At 44.8% G+C, this 25,023-nt stretch overlaps 1 protein-coding gene and 1 long non-coding RNA gene across 8 annotated transcripts in view; both read left to right on the top strand.

The window, feature by feature from the left end:
- The window catches only part of Inpp1 (inositol polyphosphate-1-phosphatase), a 34,608-nt gene extending 25,622 nt beyond the window's left edge, over window positions 1–8,986 (top strand). For all 3 annotated transcript variants that reach the window (XM_006974855.4, XM_042260406.2, XM_015993739.3), the window contains exons 3-6: window positions 1,277–1,337; window positions 3,760–3,960; window positions 6,546–6,720; window positions 8,163–8,986. In XM_006974855.4, the coding sequence (XP_006974917.1) occupies window positions 1,277–1,337; window positions 3,760–3,960; window positions 6,546–6,720; window positions 8,163–8,715 (990 nt within the window). In that variant the 3' untranslated portion in view covers window positions 8,716–8,986. The remainder of the gene's footprint in view (window positions 1–1,276; window positions 1,338–3,759; window positions 3,961–6,545; window positions 6,721–8,162) is intronic.
- A 6,538-nt stretch (window positions 8,987–15,524) lies between these two features.
- Window positions 15,525–24,154, top strand: LOC121822121 (uncharacterized). Of its 5 annotated transcripts, none has more exons than XR_013044185.1 (5): window positions 15,525–16,057; window positions 17,874–18,131; window positions 20,575–20,791; window positions 20,865–21,012; window positions 24,013–24,154. It is a non-coding gene; the product is annotated as an uncharacterized LOC121822121 (long non-coding RNA). The 5 variants fall into 5 exon arrangements; XR_006063155.2 differs by having other exon boundaries at window positions 15,530–16,049; window positions 17,891–18,131; XR_006063156.2 differs by having other exon boundaries at window positions 15,530–16,049; window positions 17,874–18,081.
- The last annotated feature ends 869 nt before the right edge of the window (window positions 24,155–25,023 follow it).

Raw genomic sequence — 25,023 nt, 5'->3', positions numbered from 1 at the left:
AAATAAATGACATGAAATCTCCACAGACTGTTTTCTTCATGCCCTTTTACTACCTGGCTTTGGCAAACTAAATGAAGGAAGCTTGTTTTCTGTTGTTATGGAGACAGTTGGATACAAGGGCTGGTTGAGCAACTGGATTGGATATGGATCAACATTAGTTTTATGGGTTAATATGTGCACCACCACCACCTTCCCCCCAGCACTGGAACAAGCCCAGGCAATTATTCATGAAGTAATGCCAGAATTTATGAAACAAATACTTTCCGTTGGAGCTACTTTATTTTTATTTCAGGCCCCCTCTGTCTGCATTCCTCTGAACAGCTCTGTAAACAGGTGTGGGGCCGGCGAGTGGGCAGATTGCCACCCATGGTAGGTCTGTTTCACAAAAGAGGAAAAGAGCAGCAGGTGGTATGGCCTTGATGGTGGTTTGAGCATCTGGGAATGCGCATGTTCAAGTATGTGAAGCAGTTCCTTCCCTGAGAACAACAGGAGTCTCTGAGGGTCAGGAGTCAAATGTGTTTATCTGAACACGGATATGGAGATTCGAGAAAAGTCTACATGATTCCCTGTTCACTCTGTATCAATGCTTAAGTCATAGGTCACTACAGTATTTCTTTTCTTTCTCCCTCCCCCTTTTTTTGACACACCTCATAGATGCAGAGATGTACCTGAAAATGAAAATAAAATCTAAGACTGCCTTCTAGGTTCTTTTTCCACCTTTAGAGAATTATTTTAGAGACCGTAGAGATGGCTCAGTGATTAAGAGATGCTGTTCTTCAGAGGACATGAGTTGGATTTCAAGCACCCATATGGTAGCTCACAACCATCTAGGATGGATCTGATGCCCTCTTCTGGTGTGCAGACATATATATAGACAAAGCACCCATAAACATAGAATACAAAAATAAATAAATTTTCTTTAAATGAAATTATTTTAGGGACGTAGACAATAACAAGAGCTTTTACAGGCTGGTGTTTAGGAGCAGGATTAACATATGTCCCCAGTCCTGTGGCTCTCCAGCAGAAAGCTGGCAGGACATAAGGAAGTCAGACTTCAGCTATGGAGTAGGCTTTCTAGACTGGCAAAAGAATAGGAAAATAAGAGACAGCTAAGCACAGAACCAAGCTGACTTCATTTTCCATGCTCAGACTGACTCCTACTATGAAAGTTTTTGAGTTTTGAATCTAACACTCACTGAACTCTCTTGGAACTGATTGTGGGGCTGTGTGTTGTTCTTCCTTCCTTTCTTTGTTTTTCAAACTCGGACTCTTTCAGTTTCCAGGTTTGGGAAAGAAAATTTTTGGAGAAGAATCCAATGAGTTCACAAATGATTTGGGTAAGTATAAGAATCTTACTGTGTTTTGTAACTTAATCATCCTATTATTCTAATTTCTAACTCACCTAATAATAAATGAATGCTAGGAAGCTTTTAGGTATAAACAGCATAACATGCTTAAATGTGAAACTTCATTTAGGCTCTACCTCAGAATATGATGACATTTAAGCTAGAGAGAGGTGAAGTGGTTTCTTGGAATAATTTAGCAGTCCATGCATCTTTCTAAATTTAAATCTCTAGCATTTTAGTAATTGTTACATAGCCTGTGGAAAAATTCTATAGCCTTTTGGCAATCTAAAATGGTCACTGATGCACCAGAAAGATGTTTGTCTACACAGCTGAGCAAACAGTGTCTGGGTAGGGATTTAAACCTGTCTGTGGATACCCTGGACCCTAAGAGTGTATCAGATACCTCAGTCCTGAAATAACGCATGATGTTGCTCCAGTACCCTCTGCATTCCATCACAAAACCTCTGTGGAGGTAGCTGGATTGGCTAGAAGTTTCCATTTTGTACAAAGTTATTTATTTATTTATTTATTTATTTATTTATTTGTTTGTTTGTTTATTTATTTATTTTCTGTGTGAGGTGGGGCCTTGCTGAGCTGCACAGGCTGGTCTCAAACCCTTGGCTCAAATCCTCTTCTCACCTCAACTCTCAGAGTAGCTGAGACTACAGGCATGGACCATTCATTCCCCCTGGCTTTTTATCTGCATTTCTATGTATATAAAAGTTTTTATACATCCCTATGACTCCCAGAAAGAAGACATAAATCTTATTTAAACTTCCAAAAGTTGAAAATAACTATTATGATTAACTCACAATACACAATACACTCTAATTTACAGTCCTATATTTGACCGTTTCATAAACAGTTAATTTGACGCTTCGTTTGTCTAGAACTGAAGAGGCAAAAGGACAGAGAACCCGGGAGTGAGGCTGCTGTACTTACTGGGACTCGTGGGGCTGGGTCATAGCAGGAGCTTGGGCTTCCCACTAAGTATGACGGAGACAACTGGCCGAGCTTAAGCACAGGAACCATATGATTTATTCATTTGAATGGTCCTTGGTTTTTAGTAAGCTGGAAGTAGAATGCATATTCAGTGACTGCTACTTGGTGGCCCAGAGTCACTGCTGTGGGCTGCAGATGCAGCTCTATGGTAAAAATACCTGCTCAGCATTCCCAGAGACCCTGGGCCGAATCCCCAGCACCAAAAGCAACAAGTGAAAATTCAGAGCTATGATAGATTCCCACTGGGCCATGAGCTGTGCTCATCATATCATGACCTCAGGCTTTTCTGAAAATTCAGTACATCCAGGTGGTGCTTGAAGTGTTGTTTCCAGCAAGCTGCCACTGGTTGGAACTGCTAGAGTAGGGAGGCGCATGGATCTGTATACCTACTTTTTTCTTTGAAAAGGTCTCACTAGGTAGCCCAGGCTGGCCTTGAACTCAAGCCTTCCTCCTGAGTGTTGGGATTATAGGCATGTCTCACCATATTCATCTTAGGGGTCACTCTGTGTTGATCTGGGGTGCCTTTTGCTGTTGTGGAGACAGGGGTTTATGTGGCCCGCTCTGCCCTTCCACTTGATGCATAGCCCAGGCTGGACTTGAAGCCCTAATTTTCCAGCATCCACCTCCCAAGTGCTGGGTTTTAGGTATGTGCCCCCGTGTCCAGCTAACTCTACCTCCTTCCTGCCCTTTTCTCTTCCCTTGGAGGCTGGCTGCCGGACCAACGGCCTAAGATGTATGTTTCAAGAGATGGGAATCCAGCTGCCTCTTCACTCTGCTTCTGCTGGAGAGCTGGCTTGTTCACATCTGGCTTCCAACAGCTTTCACAGAGGAGAGTTTTTGTCTGTCATTTTTGAGCTGCTAAGTTTTTTTGCACTCAAAGATTACTGTGTTTCATCTGACACTACTGAGCATAAACACTATTTTTGTTAAAAAGCAGTATTACAGAAGGAAGTAGAAGCATTTCCGCATGTGGGTAGAACCTACGTCTTTTTCGGTAACATGCCAACACGGACAGAGCAAACTATGCACATGAAAAGGCAAAAGGCCAAACTAAGGAGCAGAATAATCACTGAAGGCTGAAGGGTTTCAGCTTCGGTGGAGCTCCTTGAATGCACAACTTTGCCCTTGCAGACATTTTTCTGGGGAGCAGGCTGAGTCCCGGAACCTAACCTCCCCACTGAGAGGAAGAGCATGGAACCACCAGGAGCCCCTAGCATCCACTGCTTTGTGAAGTGCTGCAGGCGATCCTGGGGGTCAGCTGGGTCTCAGAACCGCTGCTGCGGACATACTGCCCCTCCCTGACCTAAGAGCTCAGCTCAGCTGCCCATTCCCCTCCCTGCCCCTCTGCCTCCTGTTGTCTGCTCTCCCCTGAACTCTCAGCAGCAGGGGCTCCAACGTGTCTTTATTCTAGGGGAAAAGATCACTGTGGAACTACGGACCACGGAGGCGGAGACAGCAGAGCTTCTCAGCCGAGTCCTTGATGGCAACATGCCGGCGTCTGAAGCGTTGGCTAAGGTGGTGCATCAGGATGTGGACTTAACTGACCCCACTCTGGAGTCCCTGGAGATCCAGGTCCCGCAGGACATTCTGGGAATTTGGGTGGATCCCATCGGTGAGTGTGGGACTGATGCTCCATATGTGACTTCTGCTTTGTTCTTACTCACGTGTTCTTGAGGGGTCGGGGCAGCTCCAAGAAATAGAAGCCATTAGAACTGTAGTCTAGATCTCCTGGAACGTTTATTATTATTATTGTTGTTATTATTATTTGAGAATTTCATACATGTGTACAATGAAATATGATCATACCACCAATTTCTCCCAGACCTCCCCAATGGGTTACTCTCATAATTTCATGGTTTTTGTTTGTTTCTTTTTAAACTCACAAAGTCCAGTTAGTGTCCAATTAGAGCATGGGAGCCTACACCCACACCCAAAGACCTGCACCCCTCCTTCAGCAGCTCCTCATGAGTGAGCCCCAGTCTGTGCTGGAAGTCCGGCTACCTTGATTTCATGCAGGTCTTATACAGGAGCCACTGCCGCTGTGACTTTATGGGTGTAACAGTCATATGGTGTCCAGAGAAGTTACTGTCTTTAATGATTTTCCCTTACTTTTATTTTATGTGTATGGGTGCACACATACCCGTACACAATGTGTGTGCAGTGCTTGTGGAGGCCGGAGAGGTCATCAGATACACTGGGACTGGAGGGACAGATGGCTGTGAGGCGTGTGCGTGTGTGTGCTTACACACATACACACACACACACACACACACACACGAACTAACCGATCTTTAAGTGACTTCTGACTGGTAAATCAGTGGGAATGTGAGAAGGCAATAACGTACACCACTTAGAGCTCAGGCCTAACAGGTTCATGCAAACCTGTGTTTTAAGGGAGAGTTGCTAACTTTGAATCATTGACTACTCATTCAGTGAGGCAACAGTCAAAACCACGGTCAAGCAAGGCACCTGAACGTGTCTTGGGCCACTCGCAAGCTGACATAAAGCTTACCAAGTTTTTGTCCTTTTTGGGTAGAATTGTAACTATAGTACATGTTTTTAAAATGCAGCCCCTTCCCTCACAGCCCTGTCGATACAAAGTCCTCAGATGAAAGTCTCCCCACTTTCCCATCCCCCTGGTAAGTTCTGCTTAACTCAGCAGGTGGCAAACATTATACTGAGCCAGACAACTTTCTCACAACCCCAGTCTACAGCACATAGCATGTGCACAGTGTTTTTCCTTACATCAGACAGCTACGTAACATTCAGCCAGTGTGTTGTATGTGAACACTAAGAATTTCCCCCCAGATCTCTGGTCATGTCAGGGTAAATTGACATATGTTACAGTTCCGAGGGATGGTGATCTCCTGTCTTAGTTCCACCCTGAAGAGATGTTTATCTGACTCTCTGGGTTGTTGGCCAGACACGTCCTTCACTGTGTGCTAACTCACGGGACTGGGCCGTGCAATAGCGGCTGCCGCATACTGTTGTGGCCAGCAGCTCAGTCTACAGTGCTGGAAGCCTCAGCAGTCCCAGTGGACACTGAAGGCCTGGGGAATCCCTGGAAACCATTGGTCTTCGGTCCGTATGGGAAGTCCAGAGACACTAAGGTGCTTATGTCAGTGAAGGATGCTCGCAGCAGCTGAAGAGCAGATGTTTGCACCAGCAAGGAGGAAAGCAGGAAGGCAAAATCAGCACTGCTTTTCCTCAGACCTCTTTACAGCTGGGCTCCTGGAAGGTACTGCCCACTCTGAGGGAGGATTGTGCCCCCTCGGGTAATGCTTCCAGATAATACTTCACAGACACGCCCTGACTCATTCCTCTTAGTTGATCCCAGATCCCATCAAGCTGACAACCAAGACCAACCCTCACAAGCACTGTGAACCTCTTCCCATTATGTCAGCTTCATTGTCTCCTTCTTGCAGCTTGGGTAGACAAATGATAACAACAATTAGGCCATTTCACATCTGGCGGATTCCTAGAAGGAGACTTTTCCATCTCAGATTGTTCCGGTCCTCTGATTAGTAACAGTTCTAAAGAAACATCCCACTAGTTACCAGGAGTTGTTGGCCATTTAACTGCGTTTTTAAGGGGTGTGTGTATGTGCTGCTGGTCACGTGGCACACTGGGGCCAGAGTCGTATGTAGTGTGCCTTTCTCATTCCTTTTCCACCTAACCTGAAGTTCACCGATTCTGTTAGACGGGCTGTCCAGCGGCCCCAGGGATCCTCGTCTCTGCCTCCTCTGCACTGGGATTTTTAAGTGTGGTCCACTTTGCCCGACAACTTCCATGGGCCCTAGGAATCCATACTCAAGTCCTCATGCCTTTGAGGCAAGTACTTTCCCCGATGACGCATCTCCCCAGCCCTAGCTGCCTTGGAGGCCTTATCATCTGCAAGGTGCTGTGCCAGACTCCACAGGACTGCGACTGTGTCCTTCCCTTTCAAGGACAGAGGCAGGAGGATCTCCAGTTAGAGACCTGTCTCAAGACAACACACTTCTTAAAAGTTCTCATACACTGAGTGATGTAGAAACATGATGTAGGAGAGCTCAAATGATTCATTGCAGGCAACGCCCAAAGGTGAAATTGATTGGTTACCAGATTAGAAGGAGAACTTACAAAGGACAAAAAATCCTAAATAGATTCACCGTTATCTTCTAAACAATCTGTACCTGTACATTTGCTTCATTTTTTCAGATTCAACCTATCAGTACATTAAAGGTTCTGCCGACGTGAAGTCCAACCAAGGAGTTTTCCCCAGTGGACTTCAGTGTGTGACCATTTTAATTGGCGTCTATGACATCCAGACAGGCATGCCCCTGATGGGAGTCATCAACCAACCTTTCGCGTCTCAAAACCTGACGACACTAAGGTAAAAGATAGGCATTTTCCATCTCGATCGTCCAGCCTCAGCCTTGCCTGTTAGGATTGTCACTACCTGGCATGCCCACATCTGGATTCCGTGGGGCATTCCCACCGCGAGTCCACAGGGCTGAATTAAAACGCTTTCTCTCTTTGGCCCTGGATTTGGCAGAGTTTTGTTTGGGTTTAAGTGCACAGTGATACTTTAAAAAAAAATTAACACAGTCATGGAGAAATTATGGCTTTGCAATCCTATTCCTGTTTCTAAAATCCACTCAAAAACCACACATACAGATTAATGCTCAGCGCTGTCTTCTGATTCATTGGAACGGGATGGATGCCACCACTGTGTTGCCAGATGTATAATGGTAGAAGAAATACAGAGCCAAATGTGCAGTGTTCAGTGGAATGATTGACAGATGTGGCCAGGGTTGACTCTAACTCCCTCCGAATACTGCCAGTACTGGTGCCCTTCCTGCCCACCACCCCACACCCCTCCACCCCCGCCTTTCCACTGACCCCTGATGACAGGCTGGAGAGTGGCCAGGGGCCTCTGGGCTGGGGGAGCTGACTCCTGGGCATAGTAGAAAATAACTGCAATGAACCCCTGTTCATTGAAAATAACTTGCCGCTTCCATTGCATAGGACGGCCTGTGTTCTTTAATCTTCGGGTTACTTCAGATAAGAATCCTTTGACCTTCTAAGAGTTAACAGTTTAAGCCTCTGGAATTTTCCTCTAGTCCACTTTTCTTCAAACCAAATATGTTTTGGTAATGATTTTAAAGGTCATTAAAACATTAATGACCTGTAAGCCCAGCACACCAGAGATATAAGAGGAGTCTGAGGCCAACTTTGGGGGGTAGGGGTGAGGATGGGGAAGTGGTGGGGGATGAGTACAGATTCAGGGGTGAATTTCTGGCTTTGGATGCGGGTTCCACCACGTAAGGATCCAGGCCACCTTAGCAAGTCACTTGCTTTCCCTAAGCCTAGCCTCTCGTCTGTAAATAGAGTGCCTTACAGGAGGGTAAGTGGATAAACGCAGTTGTTATTACTGCTGTTGCCAAAAATAACAACCCAAGCCCATCTTCTTGGTGTGAGAAGCCCGAGCAGGTCCGCGAGAGGAGGCCTGTGAGGGATTTGCAAGTCGATTTTCCCTCCGAGACTCTGAATGACAGAAGTAGGATTGAGCTTTGGCGTTGTTTTCAGAGGTTAGAAATCCCACCAGTACTCCAGTGTTACCCCAGCTGGGTGTGACAGTGAGATAAACCGGCGGTCCTTCTCTCACAGGAACGCAGGCAGTCACTTAGAACTCATTAGTAGCTCGATGTTCATTTATAGGCTCGGGAGCGTTAAAACTCGTTTTGTTCCGGGGCATTTTTCCTTTCCTTCTGTTTGAAAGCGGTGTGCAATAAACCAAACACGCTTCTCACCAACGAAAACTGTTTCCGGCAGGTGGAAAGGACAGTACTACTGGGGCCTTTCTTACATGGGGACCAACATCCATTCCCTGCAGCTCGCCACCTCGAAAGGGAACGACGGTGAAACCCAGACTGAACACGCAGACGTGGAGCTCGCCCGCCCCTGTTCTGCGGTCATCAGCACCAGCGAAAACCAGACCATCAAAGCCGCGCTGTCGCGCGTGTGCGGGGGCGGCGTCTTCCCCGCGGCTGGGGCGGGCTACAAGAGCCTCTGTGTAGTCCAAGGCCTGGTGGACATTTACATCTTCTCAGAGGACACCACGTACAAGTGGGACTCCTGCGCAGCTCACGCCATTCTGCGGGCCATGGGTGGGGGCATTGCAGACATGAAGGAGTGCTTGGCGAGAAGCCCCCAAACGGGGCTGGACTGGCCACAGCTGCTGTATCACATGGAAAACAGAGGCGCTTCCGGGGTGGACCTCTGGGCCAACAAGGGAGGACTGATAGCGTACAGGTCCAGGCATCGGCTGGACTCCTTCCTGAGCTGCCTCATCCAAAACCTCGGGCCTTTGAAGACACAGACGTAGGACTCTGACCTCAACTCGCCCTTGAACCGAACTGAACCTCTTCTTGTTAATCTCCATCTGTCAAATATAGTTTCGTCCTATTGATGGTTAATGTTCACCGTCCTCCTTTGAGGAACATTTCCCCCATTATGTGTTCATAATGTTAATTTCAGTAAATTAATGACATTCATGTCACAACTAAGTTGGTATATAATATTCTTATAGTGAACGTTGTGCTGTTAATGCTGCTTGGAAACCATCAATAAAGTACCAAGGGAGGAGCAAAAATGTCCAGTTGGAGTGATGGCTAAATACCCAGCTGCTAGGGGAGCCAGACTTGAGCTGGGATTTATTTCTTGTCCTGAAAAAGAAATCTGCGGTTCTAGCCTGAGGCAGAAGATTTAGAATTGCAAATTTGAATAATGTAGCCAAGTGCATATACTTTTAATTGTTTGTATTTCTTACTAAAAAAGAAGAAGAAGAAAGGCTGGGCACTGGGGCAGGGAGGGAATTAGAAATCAGGAAACAAAAAGGAGAGACACACAGAGACTGGAGAAAGAGAAAGCATGCAATAAGTGTGTGTGTGTGTGTGTGTGTGTGTGTGTGTGTGTATCCTTTAGTGATGGAGTAGATTGTTGAGACATCTACTCCGTGGTCAATGACTACAGTCCTGCAAGTTGTATATTTGTTACTAATTTTAAAGGTTATTTGAAGATAAGTTCATTCTTCACAAATGCATCAGAAACGAAACCAGGAACCTTGCTCCTATATGCACTAGTGTGAAGACATGAATATGTCTTTTAAAAAGCAAGTGTGTTAGTGTGAACATCTTAAGAGTATGTAGTCAATAACACACAGTGAAAACAGCCACCTTCAAAGAGATTTGAATGGACAGTTTCTCAGTTACTAAAGGAGAAAAGATCCAAAGAGAAAAGAGAGACAAACACTTTTGGAAACATCTATTATATACAACTGACCTTTCATCTGTGGCTTTTATAGCCACACGTTCAAGCAATGTCGGATGGAAAACATTTTTTTTTTTAGTTTAAATTGTACTGAATAAGGATTTTTCATGTCAATATTTTCCAAACAATGTGATATAATGTCTATTATAGCCAAGCAATGGTTGCACATGCCTTTAAACCCAGCACTCAGGAGGCAGAGGCAGGTGGATCTCTGTCAGTTTGAGACCAGTCTATAGAGCCAGTTCTAGGACAAGTTCTAAGGCTGCATAGAGAAACCCTGTCTTAAAACACACACACACACACACACACACACACACACACACACACACACACACATCTATTATATATACGTACATATATAATTTGCATTGGATTTAGAAATTAGAAGTGATCTGGATACTGAAACACACAGGACAAAGTTGAATAGGTCAAATACAAATACTCTTGTCATTTTACGCAAGAAATTTGAGCCTGGGTGAACTTGAGTCTGGGGGGCGTTGCTTTCGAAATTCATTTGCAGGCAGAAGTTTAAAACATTTGCAGGAAGCCTGAGGCACAATTGTTAAATATTTTTGTCATTTTATTCTTTTTCTACAACTGTTTTATATACAACAGTATTTTTTTAAGAGTCACCATTATCAGTACCTACAGAAGAAGACTTTGATTCTTTGTTCTCAAACTAATGTTCCATTATTTTACATTATATTCAATCCATGAACTCTATGTGTGTGTATCTGTCTGTGCGTTCTGTATATTTTTTGTGTATGGTGAATGCATATGAGTGTGCAGGTATGTGTGCCCCCCCCACACACAGAGGTCAGGACACTGGGTGTCTTCATCTACCGCCCTCCTCTTACTGCTTTAAGACAGTCTGGTGCTGAATCAGAAAGTCACCGTTTTAGCCAGAGTGGCTGGCTAGGGAGTTGTTCTCATGATCTGCCTGTCTCATCCCCACAACTGAAGTTAGAGACAGGTGCAGGAGGCCTGAGTTCAGGTTTTCAAATCTGGGTCCTCATGCTTGTGTTTTTACCTCCTGAGCTGTCTCCAGAGCCTTTCGGCTTAATTATTAAAAGGGAAAACAGAACACAGCTTTTAGAAGAAGTCTTGGTACTCTTGGTTCCAGATAATACATTTGATGAGAACAGGAGTTGGCGTATCACAATGAAGGAGCACTGTAGAGTGGCTTCTCTCGGCCACATAGGTCAGATGGCTTATGCATTGGTCAATGTATCTTACAGGAAAATGGGTACATTAATCTGCTAAGTCACTTATATAGACCGTGCCAAAGGCTCTTGCGTTGTACCCCAGAGTCCCCTCTGGAGGCTCAGGTCAAAGTCAGTTCTCTTGCTCTCATGGCCTGTACTCAGTCCCTCAGTAACTGTCTTGGCAGCACTTTACATTTTATTGAGAATCCCTGTTCTTTATCACTCCCCCACCCCACCCTGCCCTCTGCCCTCTTTATGTCTGGATCATTGAAATAAACTCTTCACTTGCTTCTGTACCCTAACTTCTTTCTCAGTGGGGCTCACCCAAGTTATCCTGTCTGACCAGATCTGCTCTGTTCAAACTCTTCTGCCTGGCTCCTCTGTCACCCTCCACCTGGCTCCTCTGTCACCCTCTGCCTGGTGTAGCTCAAATTCTAATTGGTCCTAATAATAAAAACCCAGAGTCAGATATAGGGGTAAATGCTGAAAAATCAGAGAAGTAGAGGGGCAGCCACTAGAGAGACTTCCTACCTCTAGGAATCCTCTGACTGAAAAAGGGCTGCGCTCCTGTCTCCTCACTCCTTATATGTCTCTCTCTGTCCAACCATATCACTTCCTGTCTCCACCTCCCTAGAGCTGGGATTAAAGGCATGAGATGCCAAGTGCTGGGATTAAAGGTGTGTGCCACCACTGCCTGGCCTCTATGGTTAACTAGTGGCTAGCTCTACACTCTGATCCAGGCAAGCTTTATTTGTTAGAGCACAAGCAAGGTATCACCACAGCCTGGCTCTTCCGTCAGCCATACCTGGGCTGTCAAGACAGCTCAGTGAGTAAATGTGCTCAACAGGCAAGCCTGACAACTTGAGTTTAATCCCAGTGACCTGACATCAATGCCCGGAACATACTTAAAGGTAGAAGGAAAGAACAGACTCCACAGAGTTGTCCTCTGATCTCCATGTACGTGTGCACTCAAATCATATACACACTCTCATACAACAATAAAGTTAAAGTTTAAAGCCAAACCCTTTATAGTCCATAAACCCTGAACTCCATTCGTTCTTCCTACATTCCCATTGTTTGTGAAGTTGTTCCCTCCAGATTAGACATGAGCTGTGATCACACACAAGTCCCATAAACTATCTGGCCTGTTGATACTTCCTCATGTGAGGAGCAGAGAAGTCCATGAGACCTCGAGGGGATTTTATAAGGTTCCTCATACAGGTTATGCAAAAAGTAAACGATGGGCTATGGCAGAAGAGCATTCTTCTGTCTCATAGCTGCTCTTAGCTGCCCAGGGGATTATTCAGGGGTTTTGTTTAAACTCCATCATAGCTATCTGTCCCCTCCCATTCCATTCCCTGTCTCTATGAACGGGGCTACCTCAGATCACCTCAGCTAAATGGAAGCAAACCTTTGTGTGTATTTTGTGAGTCGCTAACATCACTCAGCACATTAGCTTCGGATTCCATCCATGTTACAGCGTGTGTTAGCATTTCCTCCCTTGTTAAGGCTGAGTGTTATTCCTTGGCTTGTGTTCTGCCGTTTTGTTTATCTTTTCATTGTGTCTTTTATGTCTGTCTTTGGTGGTTATAAGTAAAGCTGCTATGAACAATGAATTCACAAATAGTGGATGATGGTTTTAATGTGCAGTAATGTAGAAACCAATGAAGACATGTAGAATTATATAATCCTTGATCACAGAAGCAAAAACTAAAATGCTATTCTGAGCTTGGAGAAACAAATATTTTTTTTTCTGAAACACAAAGTTCATGATCACTGAATATTTTATGAGCATTTCTGATAATTTATGTACATATATTCCTAGAATTATATTTTTATAGGTATCAAATAATCACCACTATCAAAAATTATTCTGAATGTGTACTCAAAGTAGTCTAGTAAGGGCTGGGTGGGTGATGGCCCAGGGGGTAAAGTACTAAGTATGAAAACCTGAACTTGGGTCCCCAGCACTACAGAGAATTCCAGATGCAGTCAAGTTGACAACCAAGGTTAGTCATCAGGGGACAGTGGCAGAGGACACTCCGATGCTGGCCTCCAGTTTCCACACAAACAAGCACTTGCACATACGCAAATGTGTACACACATACATACAACCCCATACACACACAATCCTCTAATACATGTCATCTAGAGTACCTTTTTCTCGTACAAAATTTGGGAACCTCTCTGCCAGATCATAATCAAGTCCCTATGCCCAACCTGAGGAATTTGTTGCTCTTTGGCAAGTCCTCTGCAACGAACAGACATGGTTTATAGTTTTGTTTGGAGAACTCTACTATCTTAGACAATCAAACCTGCAACAGAGCATTTAAGAACTGAATCTAACAATGAGACATGTGCATTGCACTTGGTAAAGGTGGATGTTGTTTCATAAACTTTGGTTTGGTTAAAGCCCAGCCATGTGTTGAGTGTGTAGTGAATTAAAATGTGATGAGTAAGTGCCTTCCTTGAGATGAGTAAGTGCCTCATCCTTGCACAGTTTGGGTTCCTGAACCCTGACTACAGGCAATGCAGGAATGAAAAAAAGGTATATACAGAGAGGTGGGGGGCCTGGGGGAGTGAGGGGGGAGGATAAGGTGGGCTGAGCTCTTGAATGGAGAAACCACAGACCACTCCGCTCCTCCAGTTGAATGTGTTTATTACATGCAGCTGAACAGAGAAGTGGTGTTATTACATATAGACACATATGGAGGCAGGCTTATTACATAAAGCCGAACAAGGAAACAGGCTGAGTTAATCTCAGTAGGAGCCGACTCCGTAGGGGAGCAATCTTCAGGATGTAAACATGGTGGGGGTAAGAAAGCTATCAGGGACATTTTCTGCCTACGCTGTCAACATTCTCACCTGGACCCAAACAAAGAAGGCTTTACCATTCTGATGGGGCTGAAGCATTGGGGTCCTTACCGTGGCTGTGCCCAAGTCAACAAAATACTTTCACTCAGGACTTTATTTGCTCCCAACAAGTAAGTATTCTCCAAAAAAAAAAAAAAAAGAACTCAGTGAGCTACTTTGGATGCCTCTGACCATCTGCAAACATCCTTCCTGACATCAGGGTTAAGCTAACCGAGTGCAAAGCCATAGACTGCGAAGAAGATCCCAGAACAAATGAGGAAGGAAACAAGCATGGAAGAGGCCGTCTCCTAGCAACCTGGCGGCACTCAGCCAATCAGCTGCTTCCTCTCAGCATTGTTTGTCCGTTGTTAGTCATCTCCATACCTCAGTTTCTGTAATGAAATAATTGTTTTTCATTTTAAAATAAGGTTGTCTTGACTGTAATGCTGACTGCTGAAACGGAAGCACTTCATTTACTAATAAACACAATTAGCACTCAGGAACAACAGAGCATTGCTGTTTTGTTTATCGTATTTCCCACGTTACAGCCACCAATTTATTCCTCTTAACCATGCAATGATACCCAATTACATAGTCACTAACTGATTTAAAATCTCATAGAAACATCTACGGCATAACTCTTTGTGCTATTGTGATTCAATAAGCCAACGTGAACCCCAAATAAGACTTGACAAACTCTATTCCTCTGTGTACCTTGGTACCAGAGAAATAGTAATCAGCACGAATCGCAGCATTTGCCACCACGCAAGGTGGTCTTCTTAGGTACTGTGGTGGTTTGAAAGAAAATGTCTCCCAAAGGGAGTGGCACTATTGGAAGTGCAGCCTTGTTGGAGGAAGTGTGTCACCGTGAAGGCGGACTTTGAGGTCTCCTTTGCTCAAGATACTGCCCGGTATTAGAGACCACTTCCTGCTGCCCGCAATTCAACATGTAGGACTCTTAGGTTACTCCAGTGAAATGCTTTTCCTTTATAAGACTTTCTTTGGTCATGGTGTCTCTTCACAGCAATAGAAACCCCAGCTAAGACAGATACTAGGCTATATACAACTTCTTTGAATCCCAGTCTCTTCATCCACTAAGAAGATCAGTGCCATCAGTCAGAAAACACCCACACACAATGTGCATGCACACATATATGCACACGTGTGCACTTCTAATGCAATAAAATTGGGGGCTGGAGACACTGTTCAGTGGTTAAGAGCACAGGTTGCTCTTCCAGAGGGTCTGGGTTCAATTCCTAACAACCACACAGCAGCTCAAAACCATCTGTAACTTTAGTTCCAGGAGATCTGCTGTCAGATCATTTTCTGACATGATGCACAAACATTCTTTTAGGCAATACCCACACACATAAATTAAAAAAAAATACAGGCATTTGTACTTTTAGTTCATGTTTAAGGTACCCAGCTGAAAAATCATTGAATGAGGCTTATTTGGGTAGCAGTTCTAGACAAATAATTAATAGACATAATTATTTTATTGTGTCATATAATATTAACAGCTAACTTTTACTTAGCTATGGCTTCACATGGCCCAGGCAGGCTTGAAACATGAGATTTCTTCTTTCATCTTCCAAGTGCCAGAAATACAGGTCGAGTCACAACACTCAACTTTAGCAGCTAACACATTGAGCACCAAATTCCCAAAGCTGGTAACATTTACATATGTTATTTAAAATCACAGACAAAAATTGCATAACCCTGGCCGCTGTGGTTCATCTCTGCTCTTGTTTTAAAAGCCTGGCTAAACTTTTGTTTAACAAATTAATTAACTTTTCAATGTTCTTTTTTCCCCCCTTAACTGAAGCAGTCTTTAATGAAAGTTGTGTATGATGCCTCCCCACCTGCATCTGCTCTGTTGTTTCTCCTTTCCTACATGTGGAGACTTGGCTTCCCTTTCCGGGATCTTTTTGTGGTCTTTGTCCAGCTTCGTCTGGTGATAGCCACCTTGCTGGGGTGGATGCCCGCATGGACAGTTGTGCCGTTGGCCTTTTCTCCCTGTATTTGTTCACCGTAGATGACGTATTTCCTCCTGTACACTTGGACCACTCAGCCAATCTGCTGGCCTTGGCAGTGTCCACCGATAACCTGAATGTCATCGTCCTTTCACATGGGCATAGATCGAGCATTATACTTCTGTCTCCGCTCTGGAGGGGAAGGCATGATCTTCCGAATGTGAGAAGGTGTGCTGAAATGTGGTTTGCGTGCGGTTCTTGCTTCGGTTAGAAGTCACAAAGAGACAGTTTGAACTTCATTTTGGTGGTTGCAGTCCAGCGATGGCTCCAAAGGGGACGGACACACAACTTCCAGTTCTGTAAGTTGGTGAGAGATCAATATTTACTTTTTTGTTTTTAGCTTTTGGAGACAGGGTTCTTCTGTGTTACAGCTCTGGCTGTTTTGGAACTCGCTCTGTAGACCAGGCTGGCCTTGAACTCACAGAGATCTGCCTGCCTCTGCCTCCTGAGTGCTGGGATCAAAGGCGTGTGGCACCACTCTCCAGCAATATTCACTTATTAATACACCTTCTACCCAGTTCTTTCACTTGTCATTCTCTTTCCCAGTCACCAGCTTCCACTTATCACCACCTTTATCTCTCAGTCCAACTAGTAACGAATAGATCACATCCATCAGTAGAAGCCTGGTGATCACCAGCATTTCAGGTGTTGTGTGCTGTGTGTGCGTGTGTGCGTGTGCTTGTGCGTATGCGTGTGCTTGTGTGTGTGTGTGTGTGTGTGTGTGTGTGTGAGAGAGAGAGAGAGAGAGAGAGAGAGAGAGAGAGAGAGAGAGAGAGAGATCACTATGTAGCCCTGACTAGCCTGGAACTCACTCTGTACCCCAGTCTGGACTTCACCTTGCAGAGATCTGCCTACCTCAATCTCCTGAGTTCTGGGATTAAAGGCCTCTGCCACCACACCCAGGTTTACTATTATTTTTTTACTAATCATACAAACATCCTGACATTGTTACCCATAATCACTGTATTTTGCTCTCCTCCCTTGTTCCTGCTGTTCTTTCCTCCCTTTCACGTTACCCCTGCTTTCCTTTGTGTGTGTGTGTGTGTATGTATGTGAAAACATGTAAATGTATCAGATATCTATAATTGTACCTATTCAACATACATCTCTTAGATAATCAAGTCCTTGAGCAGAGCATAGGTTCACCTTAGCAGAAGAGTATTTAAAAATCAAACCCAAACCAGGCGGTGGTGGCGCACGCCTTTAATCCCAGCACTCAGAAGGCAGAGCCAGGCAGATCTCTGTGAGTTTGAGGCCAGCCTGGTCTACAGAGTAAGATCTAGGACAGGCTCCAAAACTACACAGAGAAACTCTGTCTTGAAAAACCAATCATCATCATCATCATCATCATCAAACCCAAAAGAATGAGAAGTTCCGGAATGTAATTCACTTGGTAAGTTAATGTTCTTTCATGAACGCTTTGCTTAAAATCATGACCATATATGTGTGTGTAGTGTTAAACATTCTCTGGTATCTGGTAAGCATTGCCTATCAAAAAAAGACTAATGAAGCTACTTTGGTAGCCCACGCACACTTGTAGGAATATATAATGCTATATATGTTCACCACCACAAATTAACCTGTTTTATACACAGAGTTAAATTTAGATTCCACACGAGAGAAAAAATGTAACAAACAGTTGGTCTTTCTTGTCCCTCATTTTTCCTCTTGTTCTCCGGACCTCTACCCACACCTTTAGACCTGTCGTTCTTCCCTTAGTCAAGTGTGTGTGTGTGTGTGTGTGTGTGTGTGTGTGTGTGTGTGTGTGTGTGGTACACGCTTGGGTATGTTGACATCAGCACTGGGTTAATTTCCCAGTCACTTCTCTAATTTTGGAAACAGGTTTCTCACTGAAACTAACGTCCACTCGTTCAGATAGACCGGCTGGCCTGCAAGCCTCCAAAATCTCTCTCTGAGCGCGATCTCTGTCTCCGGCACTGGGGTCACAGATGCGGACAGCCATGACAGCCTTTTTATGTGGGTTACGGGAATCGGAACGCAGGTCCTCATTCTTGCACAAGAACCTTCCTAACGGGGCCATTTCCTTAGTCGCCTTGTCCAGATTTTTAATATATTTGTGTATTGTCCGTCTTCTGTACTGACTTCAGACTCCGTGGTTACAGCTCATGCTTGCCCACAGACCACACCCCGTCTGCGAGAGATCGATCTGTAAATGCGAATGGAAGAGAATTCTGGAAAGCACTTTCAGCGCTGTGAGGGCTTCCACAGGTCTCTGAAGTGCTGGGAGGCTGGGAGGAGAAAAGCATCACTGCACCGAAGACTACCCGATGGGCCCCTGTCCCGAGGACTTCCTACCAGGATGCATCAGCTGTAATTGCAAGCGGCAGAAATGCCCAAACAATTTCTCACAGAGCAGAAAGGTGGCCCTGCCCCAGTGTCCCCGGGGACTCACGTCTCTCACCCCCCACCCCCGCACCAAGGTCCCTTTTCTCACACACAGTGCCTCTGGGTCTGCTTTTCCCACAGCCAGATAAAGGGAAAGACACAGCGGGGTGGCCTTTCATTGGCTGTAACCGAGTCACGTGACCACAGTCGACTACAAGGAAAGTCTCATTTCCGGGCAGCCAAAACCCAAGAATCTTGCCATCCTTAAGACTGGAAACAGATACAGGAGGGTGGTGTGCATCCTCTGCTCAGAAAGGCAGACAGGCTGCCATCAGTCTCTGATCAAGGGACCTTGCTGAGTCATCCCTTTGAAGGAGTCTGGCTGCTCGGACCCACTCACTGCAACTGGTCCGAGTCTGCATCCTGTACCCACAGGCCAGGGGAAGTTACTATAACCATCCTTAAACGGAGCCCCTGCCACCCCACCGCCTCCCCCAAAGCCCTGTACGGCAAGAAAGGCATAAACTCCAGACATATACATTTGCCACCAACAAACATTTCCGACGTTTTTTCTTGTCCCCAATTTTGTCTACATGTATTTTCTATGAGTTTTCAAAATAAGAAAGAAAAAAAAGAAAGAGAAAGGGAGGGAGGGAGGGAGGGAGGAAAGGAAAGGAAGGAAGGAAGGAAGGAAGGAAGGAAGGAAGGAAGGAAGGAAGGAAGGAAGGAAGGAAGGAAGGAAGGAAGGAAGGGAGAAATTGTAACCGTCCCCATCCATAGTTAATAGTACCACTTGAGTCTGGACTGATAGGGTAAAAAAAAAAACATACCATAAAGGTAACCTAAGCCACAGTAAGTGTTTTCCTAGGGGAACTTAAAGACTGACATGGAGCAAACAGCTTTGAAATAGTCTGGTGAAGGAGCTCTGTCTCTCTCTGTCTCTGTCTCTCTCTGTCTCTGTCTCTGTCTTTCTCTCTCTCCCTCTTTCTTCTTTTGTGTGTTCTTTCTTACCTTCTTTCTTTTTTCTTTTTAAAACGCCATCCCTTTGGTTGTGAGTGTGAGTAATGTGTGACACCGCCCTGGCTTCGCACAGTCAAGGTGTAGTCAAATAACAATGGCCGCAGGCTTTTGTGCACAGTCCAGGATCCGCCCCAGCCCCAGAGTTGGGTGAGTAGGGCTGGCTCTTCTGTATGGAGTTAGCCCAGGCAGATACACCCCACGATGATGATAAAATGGTGGTGTGGTCCCTCCCCACAGAAAGCATAGGGCTGCTAGGAAACAGTCCTTCAGAACCTTTGGCTCAGGCAGCCTAGGTCTTACAGCTCCATTTAAGTTAGTTACTAAAGGCAACTAATTAAAAATCAAGCAATAGCTTGGTCCTAAGGTAGATGAACCAAGATGTTCATAGTTTTGCCACACACACACACACACACACACACACACACACACACACACACAGGTGGGCACACATATGCACATGCACTCACACGATCATCAAGATCTTTTTGTTTTTTCTTTAGAGTGCAGGGTTTGTTAGCCTACTTTCAAATTTAGTTTTAAAACATTTTAAAACATGAGATAACATGCTGTTGGCGTGGCTGTGTGCCACCAGCACTCTAAAGATTTTGTTTGCTTGTTTTTCCTGCTCATACTCAAGCTGGCCAGAATTCTGGTTATACTAAAAGCCCTGTAATTCCAAATGATGCTTTTCTTCTTCTAGACCACATTTGCAATGCTCCATCCTAAATGCGCTAGGAGTTATCTGAGTTTGCACCGTCAAGAACTTTGCCCCTTTCCTTTTTCTTGTTTCAGTTTTTAATGAGATGCCAGTCTCTCCTGACCCTGTCTCTGGGACCCATGCAGCTTTCACGAGGTTCCTTACTCAGTCCACAAAGCTTGCTTACTGCCCTGTGGTTGCCATGTTGAAGTTCTCAGAAAGTTGACCTTCAGACACCTTTATGTTAGATTGACGAGGCCACAGGCATGGTGGAGGGTTAGGTAGTTTGCAGAGGATTCCAAATGCCCTGTGGTGACACATTCTGGTATGGTGAAAACACAGGGCACAGTCCTCCCCCGGTGAGAGTCTGACATTGCACCTCATCAAAGCAGAGAAGTTAGTGGTCTGGGCTCCCAAACACACTCAAACCCAATGACCGGGAGCTTGAGTTGTATAAGGACGCCTTAAGGCCTGCAAGCCACTCTCTGAAGCCAGCTGACAAATCACCGATTGCTGCCATCTAGTGACCTTGCGTAGTGTCAGAAACCTTTGCCCTACATCCAGAGATTGCCTGTGTTGCAACAGAGCAAGCAGACTTTGGTCACTGGATGCTAGACAGAACCAGAATTCACCGTGTGGCTCACGTACCTCCTCTCTCAAGTGGGATTTTTACTCATTGCTTTCCTGCCCTTTGAATGATGAACAAGAAAGTTTCCTTTGACTTAACTTAGGAAATTAATCGGATGTTCTCCTCTCTGTAGCCATAAAAAGCAGGAGAGCTGTGCGTGTCTGCGTCTGCCCGTTCTGTTCACAGTGTCACAGCATCCATGGTCACAGCACTCCAGGGACGCAAAGCAAGCATTTGCCTCAGGTCTCTTCATGACCCAGTGACACTGCCAGTCCTCGGGAACCAGAGCTTGCTTGGGACCTGGGATCTGTGAAGAAGGCAATGGTGTTCTAGGAAAGATGTGCAAGGAGGTTAGCTTACTTCAACTGGTATGATTTGTTTTATCTTCCTGAATCGGCTAATCACTGATCACCCCCTCTCCAGGTGGCATGGAAAGAGAGCGAGCGAGCGAGCGAGCAAGAGAGAGAGAGAGAGAGAGAGAGAGAGAGAGAGAGAGAGAGAGAGGATCCCTCGGTTCCTTTCCTCGTCGGTGATGGCTCCCTGGTACGAGGAGTGGATAGTAAGAAGTGAGGTAAAAACCACTGAGTTAGTGTCCTGCATTGTTCACAGTGTTCTAGCAACAACGGAGTCCATAGCATGAGCCATGAAAAATGAATTAAGGAGAGCCGGGCATGGTGGTGCCTATCTTTAATCCGAGCACCCGGGAGGCAGAAGTAGGTGGATCTCTGTGAGTTCAAAGGCCAGCTTGATTTACACAGAAAGACCCTGTCTCAAAAGAAAAAAATGAGGGACTTTTGATGGTTTCACATATGAGTCAAACACTCACCCCTGCATTGAAAACTGGTGTTAACGCAGTATAGAGAGAGTGGTTAATGATGACTCGTTCTTTACGCAGAATGAGGTTAAACAGAAAGACAAACAGCAGCAGCAGCAGACCGTGATGAACAACAAATGCACCGTGGAAGAGAAGGAAATAGTTTTACATTTGCGTTTCAGTGACACCTGTCCCTGCTTTTGTAGCTAACCCCGCCCCAGTTCACCTCGTGCTGCTCCCACGGAGGCATTTGTTTAGCTCTGAGAAGTCCATTTTCCACTTCTGATCTTACTAGATGTTGTAATTACCTTATACCTGCTAGTCTGGCCCAAACTCAACCCGCAGGGGGAGCCTAGGTTTACTTCAACTGAAAGCTCTTTTCAGTTATTTGAAAACTGAGACCCCGATGGTTTCTGCATTTGCTGTAAACCTCACACTGACCACCAGGGGGCACCAGCATCTTTGTGCAAGCAGACGCAGCTTAAAGACAGATCTTGGCGACTTTCTTGTCTCTGCGAACCTCTTCCGATTGGTTACTTGTTTAAACACTGCCCTGTGTTTAAATGAACCACCTTCCTTAAACAACTCACATCTCTTGCTGTGTTTTAAAATGGTCAGTAGATGCTCCTTTAAGAACTGGAAACTATGGGAAAGAGAAAAGGGCAGCTCCACCATGGAGATTTGGCTGCTGCTAAACACTGACGTTAACTTGTAGAGGGCTTTTTTTTTTTTATTTTTTAAATTCATTTTATTTTATTTTTTTCCTCCCCTGCATAAGGGAATACGAATTTAAGCCACAGAGGGGACATTTGCAGGATATATCTAGCTAAGGACAGACTGGCACGTAGAAGCAACAAAGACCTTCCACAATAAAATCACAAGAACAGTATAGAAGGCCAAGTGAAAAGGGGCCTCTAGGTCCTTGTAAAAGAGAATATTTAAACAACCAATCAGTACATGAAAAGACAACCAGCATCACTAGTTACCAGGAAAGTACATCAAACCTACATAGAGCTCACTCACCAGAGGGGCTAAAATCCAGTAAAAGCGAGAACTTATTAGAAAAACTAACATCCCCCTACAAGTCAGGCATGGTACCCTGCACCTCTGTCCACAGCACATAAGAGGCAGAGGAAAAAGAATTGCTGTGAATTCCAGGCTAGCCTGGGCTATAAAGTGAGTGCCAAGCTAGCCTGGCCACACAGTGAGAGCTTGTCTTACAGAACTATAAATAACTAAAACTAAATCTATTTATACTGATGACGGGAATATAGATTTGTGCAACTACTTTAGGGGTATGGGACTCAGTGTTTAATAAAGCAGAATATATGCATAGTCTATGATCGCTTTCTTAATATATAGCGGGTAAATGTACGTGTACATGAGAATATGCACCATGTCACTGTTCACACTAGCCAGCATCTGCAGCAGCGTGAGTAAATGCAAATGGTCGGGTGAGATGGGAGGAAGCAGCAGGAATGATTGACAGTCATATTATCAAACAAAAACAACACACACAGTACAAACCATTTTTATAAGGCTCAAAATTCAATAAAGCAGCAGCATCAATATTCCCGTCCATAACGCAGGTTTTTTTTTTTAATTGTTAGATTTTATTTTTACGTATATGAGTGTTGTCTGTATACCATGTACACGCAATATGTGAAGAGGCCAGAAGAGGTACCAGATCCCCTAGGACTACTGGAGTTATAGAAGGTTGTGAACTGCCGTGTCGGAGCTGGGAAATGAACACGATGCTCTGGAGGAGCAGCCAGTGCTCTTAGCTTCCGAGCATCTTTCCAGCCCCAGGAATGCGTGTGGTGATATGTTGTGTACGCCAAATGTCCCCTCTGTGACTTATTGTGAAAGATCAGAGAAGCAGAATAGCCAGCCACTAGCTTACTTCTACAAAATCCTGAGCCTCAAGAGAGCGAGTTCCTGTTTCCCCATGTCTTATACACCTTTCCGTGTCCTACCATGTCACGTCCTGGGATTAAAGGCGTGTGTCACCACTGCCTGGCTCTGTTTCTCTCATGTAGCCCAGTGTGGCCTTGAACTCACAGAGACCAGATGGATCTCTGCCCCCTGAGTGATAGGATTAAAGGTTTCTGGCACCACTGCCTGACCTCTATGTCTAATTTAGTGGATGGCTCTGTCCTCTGATCCCCAGGTTGCTGTGGGATGTCCTGTATGTTGTGAATAAATAAAACGCTGATTGGCCAGTAGCCAGGCAGGAAGTATAGGATAGGTGCAACTAGCAGAGAGGAGAATTGAGAGAACAGGAAGGCAGAGAGGAGGAAACACCATCCCGCCATCCAGGGAGCAGCTTGTAAAGGCAGCAGGTAAAGCCACAGAACACATGGAAACATATAGATGAACAGAAATAGGCTGAGTATAAGAGTAAGAGTTAGGCAATGGTAGGCCTGAGCTAATGGCTGAGCAGTGTAAATAGTATAAGCATCTGTATGTTTATTTTATAAGTGGGCTATGGGGCTGCGGGGGCTTGGCGGGACCTGAAGATAAAAACTCTAGCTACACCAGGTAAGCTTTATTGGGGTGCACATTGTCACCACAAACGCCGGTGTTCTTAGCTGAAGGAGACCCAAGCCTATCCTGGGACTAAGAATTACCATTCTCACTCCATTCTGGAGCTTCAGAGTTCTCCACAGAATCAGTTCAAGGTGTGGGATTCCACATTCCAGCCTACACGGTTGCTCAGTCAGGTTGCTCACACCCGCCTGCCTTCTCTCCTCACAGGTGCTGGTTCAGCTGCACAGTCGTCTTAGTCAATGCCCCAAGAGCCTCGTCTGCAAAGGAGACGGTGTTTGCAGCTTCTCCCCTCCACCTTGATGGCAAGTGTAAACTCTTCCTTTAATAAAAATGGATGCATGTATTTGAATTTCATGTGTTTTACATAAATCGTTTTATTTTAATGTAAGATCTCATAATAAAGCCAAGGTGGGTGGCACCGACCTGTCATCTCAGCTTCTTGGGAGGCAGGGTGCAGACGAAATGCAAGATCAAAGCCAGCCTGGGACACTGTCCTCAAATAACATGTTAAAAGAGTGGAGGGGCACTGAGGATATAACTCAGTTGATTATTAATCTATATTTTTTAATTATATATTACATTTTTAATTGAGCTGCATAAACATAATAATTTAATAATCTACCCTTTTGCCCCATCTTATTAATCTACCCTTTTTCCCATCTTTTCTATGTCAGATCCCCCTTTCTTCTTTAGAAAGATCAACTATGACCAATAACAATTTATAACTAACCCTCTAAACAAAGACAAATATCCATAATCTATTTGGGGGGAGGGATGTGGGTGTAGTTCTCTAGACTGGTAATCTTTTTGGAACCCTGAGAAAATTTAGGATAATTCTTAAGTCTTGGCTGTAGTATTCTGTGAGGTTTGTTCATCTCAGTCAGTAGCCTTGAAGCTGTTTTGAATGCTGGATCATCTGGGCCATCATTTTTATTGATGTCTGGTCCCCTTGTTCTGAAAATATATAAACTTTTCAAGGTAACATACATCTTTGTATTAATACAAATATAAACTGTGCATTGTACATAAGCCAATCAAGGATAGTCTTTTGTTTTATGTCTGAGCAGGTAAAACATACATTAAATGTCTTGTAGTTACTTTAGGTTTATTTTCCCATGTCTGTAGTCAGGATTTCAGGGATCTTCCTCCAACAAACTTTATTTTCTTTAACCCAGAAGGAATCCATAGTCTCTCATTTTTTGTAGAAACAAAAAACAC

Source organism: Peromyscus maniculatus, chromosome 13, assembly GCF_049852395.1.
Source record: "Peromyscus maniculatus bairdii isolate BWxNUB_F1_BW_parent chromosome 13, HU_Pman_BW_mat_3.1, whole genome shotgun sequence".
NCBI classification, from domain to species: domain Eukaryota; kingdom Metazoa; phylum Chordata; class Mammalia; order Rodentia; family Cricetidae; genus Peromyscus; species Peromyscus maniculatus.
This window is presented reverse-complemented; position numbering and strand designations above follow the sequence as displayed.